This window comes from Pundamilia nyererei, unplaced genomic scaffold, assembly GCF_000239375.1.
Source record: "Pundamilia nyererei isolate P.nyererei 1_Seehausen unplaced genomic scaffold, PunNye1.0 scaffold00010, whole genome shotgun sequence".
Lineage (NCBI taxonomy): Eukaryota > Metazoa > Chordata > Actinopteri > Cichliformes > Cichlidae > Pundamilia > Pundamilia nyererei.
Genome location: NW_005187411.1, coordinates 1,037,137 through 1,040,565, shown reverse-complemented (window position 1 = coordinate 1,040,565; position 3,429 = coordinate 1,037,137). Strand labels below are relative to the sequence as shown.

The window sequence follows — 3,429 nt, the reverse complement described above, 5'->3', positions numbered from 1 at the left end:
TATTTTTCATATACAGAAGCTGTTGCTCCAAAAGAAAAGCCCAAACCAGCGATCTTGGCTAAAGGTACGTGTGGTGCATATTTTGATGCACAAAGAAACACCAACTTAACTATACAGGCTGCATGCAAATCTCACAAATATTTTTTTTTTTTCTTGACAGAACAACAAGGTACTGCAAGAAATGCCTCACTGGTGAAAGAGAGGGTTAAAATTGTGCCTATGAAGAAAGGTAATCTACTTTTATTTTATGTTACACTGATTTCAGATTTTTGCATCCCACTGTTCCTAATGATATTCTCCGTAACCTGATGTCTGTTCTTTGTTCATCAGTGGTCAAGATGCCAAAAGAGAAAGTCAGAGCTGTCTCTGCAAAGACAAGTACGTACAGTATATCATGTCAATGTCAAAGATCAAAATTTTAATAACATGAAAGAGGTCTGGATGTCATACTGAGCATCACGTTCTGTGTTTTTAACATCAGCTGAGGTTTCAAAACAGAAGCTCAAACCAATTCTAACCAAGAAAGGTAAGAAACAGTTATCATTGAGTTTCAGTATTGTCCTGTCTTCCTCCCCTGAGCCTGGTCCTGCTGGATATTTCATCCTCTTAAAAGCAAGTTTTTCCTTCCCACTGTCGCCAAAGCACTTGCTAATAGGGGGTCATCGGATTGTTAGGGTTTGTTTTCTTTGTATTATTGTTGGGTCTTTACCTTACAGTATAAAACACTCTGATCCAGCTGTTATTGTGATTTGGGGCTGTATTAATTAAACTGAACTGAATTATTGTGTAGCGCTGAACCTAAAATCTCTTTACTTAGAGCCAGCTCCAGTTAAGACAAAACCAGCCCCAGCTAAAGGTAAGCTGATGCTGACCTTTCCTTTAAATAGTTTTTTGAAAGTAATCAAGCTTTTGATTTTCACACTCTTTTCTCTGTTACAGAGGCAGAAGCACCACACAAAAATGTTACTCTAACAAAGGAGTGGGTGAAGGTGGTGCCACTGAAGAAAGGTGCATCTCTTTGTTTAAGCAGCCGTTCTTGTGTGATTACCACCATGCACTGTTATTATGTTGTTGTTGTTGTTTTTTATATATATTTTTACAATTATTGAATACTTTCTGAATGTTTCCAAACATAACCTGGCAACTTTTTTCCTCTCTGTTAGTGCCTGTAACTCCAAAAGTAAGAGCCAAACCAGAACCAACCAAAACAGGTAAAAATAGTGACTGAACATTTTACTAGTCAAATAGTATCTACCAATACTAATACTAATTCCAATACATAGATTTAGAACTTAACAATGTTTTTGAATGTGAAGTTTTTGTATTTCTATGCACGTTTTTGTATTTTTTTTATACAGCATCATAGTTTGGAATAATCACCTGTGACTGTAATAATAGAAACCAGATTATTGTCCTCTGCAGTAAACTGGACCTTATGTTTTCTGTTGCTATTGTTTAGAAGCTGAGGTTCTTAAGAAGAAGAAAGCTGAGCCAGTGACTCCCAAAAAAGGTATCCTTTTACCTTTTCACCTCTTTCACAGGTCTTATTTTTCCTTTAATTATCTAACATGTATAACAGCAGTATTTCAGTGGTTTCTCACCTTTTTATAAATATAATTCAAGTTAATTGGAGCATTTATTATTCTAGCAGCTGTTACCAAGACAAAACCATCACCTGCTGAAAAGAAGAAAGGTATACAGCAGAATCGTGTGTTGTTTTGCTGTAGAAACATCACACGCAGCACTGTGCTGATATTAATTCGGTCATGTTCAACCCACGTCACATCACGACTGATTCGCTGACATGTAGCTGCTGACGATATGCTTCGCTGCCATGTGATAATGACCCAACTAAAAATGCTCAAAGTATCATAATCTGCTTTTATTTTGCTTAAATTGTTATGTTACTGCTGAGTTTTGTCCTTTTCAAGTTGGTCATTTTCATGTTTCAGGATTCCTCAATACATGCTTGATTGACAAATTCAGTATGAATGCTGTGTCACAGTGTCTTATTTTCTGCAAGACTGAACCTAAAATTTCTTTACTTAGAGCCAGCTCCCATTAAGACAAAACCAGCCCCAGCTAAAGGTAAGAGCAGACTTAACTTTGTTAATCATAATTATAAAATGTACTCAGGCTTTTGATTTTCATACTCATTTATCTTTGACAGAAGCACCACACAAAAATGTTACTCTAACAAAGGAGAAGGTGAAGGTGGTGCCACTGAAGAAAGGTGCATCTCTTTGTTTAAGCAGCTGTTCTTGTGTGTTTTTGTACCAACTTTCTAAGTTCAGAATACTTTCTCAATGTTTCCAAACTCAAACATTTTTTCCCCTCTGTTAGTGCCTTTGACACTGAAAGAGAGAGTTAAACCAGAACCAACCAAAAAAGGTAGAAACAGTCATATATGAGAACATTTTGTATTCAATTTTAATTATTTATCTACAGTACTGTGCAAAGGTGTTAAGCCGCCACTCATTTCTATATATTTTGCTTCCAAAGAACCAGACTATTATGGAACTTTTTTTAAGTCCCGTGTCTTTTCCCCTCACCCCCAACCGGTCAAAGGGGATGACCACCCCTCCCTGAGCCTGGTTCTGCTGGAGGTTTCTTCCTGTTAAAAGGGGGTTTTTCCTTCCCACTGTCACCAAAGTGCTTGCTCATAGGGGGTCATCTGATTGTTGGGGTTTTCTCTGTTTTCTCTGTATCATTGTAGGGTCTTTACCTTACAATATAAAGAGCTTTGACACAACTGTGGTTGTGATTTGGCGCTATATGAATAAATACATTGAAATGAATAAAAAGGCACCTTACTCAACTTAACTCCAGGGTTGACTCAATGTTACGGCTACACATATCAGACAATTTGGCAAATTATCTTTAGATCCTTTGCTTTCGATCAACCAGAACACCTGTATAGGTGCTGGAAACTTTATTAATGGTCTGGTGTAAAAACAAATCATTTGTTCTAATTTTTTTAGTTAAATCTACAAAGAAAAAAGTAAAAAAAATAAAAGCACAGTACTCTAGATTTTAACAGTCAGACTTTAAACAGTATTTTATGGTCTTTAAAACAGTTTTTGGTTGTTGTTTTGGATGACTGATGTGGACCTGTAAGAAAAATTCATTAGCATTAGCTGTACTCACACAGAAGGAAACCTACATTGAGCCTAAAAGGGAAATGGACTTATAGGCTTTATTTGTTTTGTGGAGGATAAAAATGTTTCCTTTTCACTTCAGATGCCAAAAAGCCTGTAAGAGGAATAAAGATTGTCAAGAAGGAGGTTGCATCTGTTCTTAAAAAGGAACAGCTCAATGTTACAAAAGCAGGTGAGACTATGCTGGAATACTGTTTAATGTAAGGCATGAGACACCACATTGTCTCGTTTTCTCTGCAATGTGTAAGTTAAAGCTATTCTGATGGTTGAC

General features: G+C 36.5%; 1 protein-coding gene across 7 annotated transcripts in view; it reads left to right on the top strand.

The window, feature by feature from the left end:
• LOC102205663 (neurofilament heavy polypeptide) overlaps positions 1-3,429 on the top strand; it is a 30,786-nt gene that overhangs the window by 19,993 nt on the left and 7,364 nt on the right. For 5 of the 7 annotated variants that reach the window (XM_013908438.1, XM_013908439.1, XM_013908440.1 and 2 more), the window contains 6 exons: positions 482-526; positions 818-852; positions 939-1,008; positions 1,164-1,211; positions 1,460-1,510; positions 1,649-1,693. In XM_013908438.1, the coding sequence (XP_013763892.1) occupies positions 482-526; positions 818-852; positions 939-1,008; positions 1,164-1,211; positions 1,460-1,510; positions 1,649-1,693 (294 nt within the window). The remainder of the gene's footprint in view (positions 1-481; positions 527-817; positions 853-938; positions 1,009-1,163; positions 1,212-1,459; positions 1,511-1,648; positions 1,694-3,429) is intronic. The other 2 variants (XM_013908435.1, XM_013908437.1) reach the window with 2 other exon arrangements.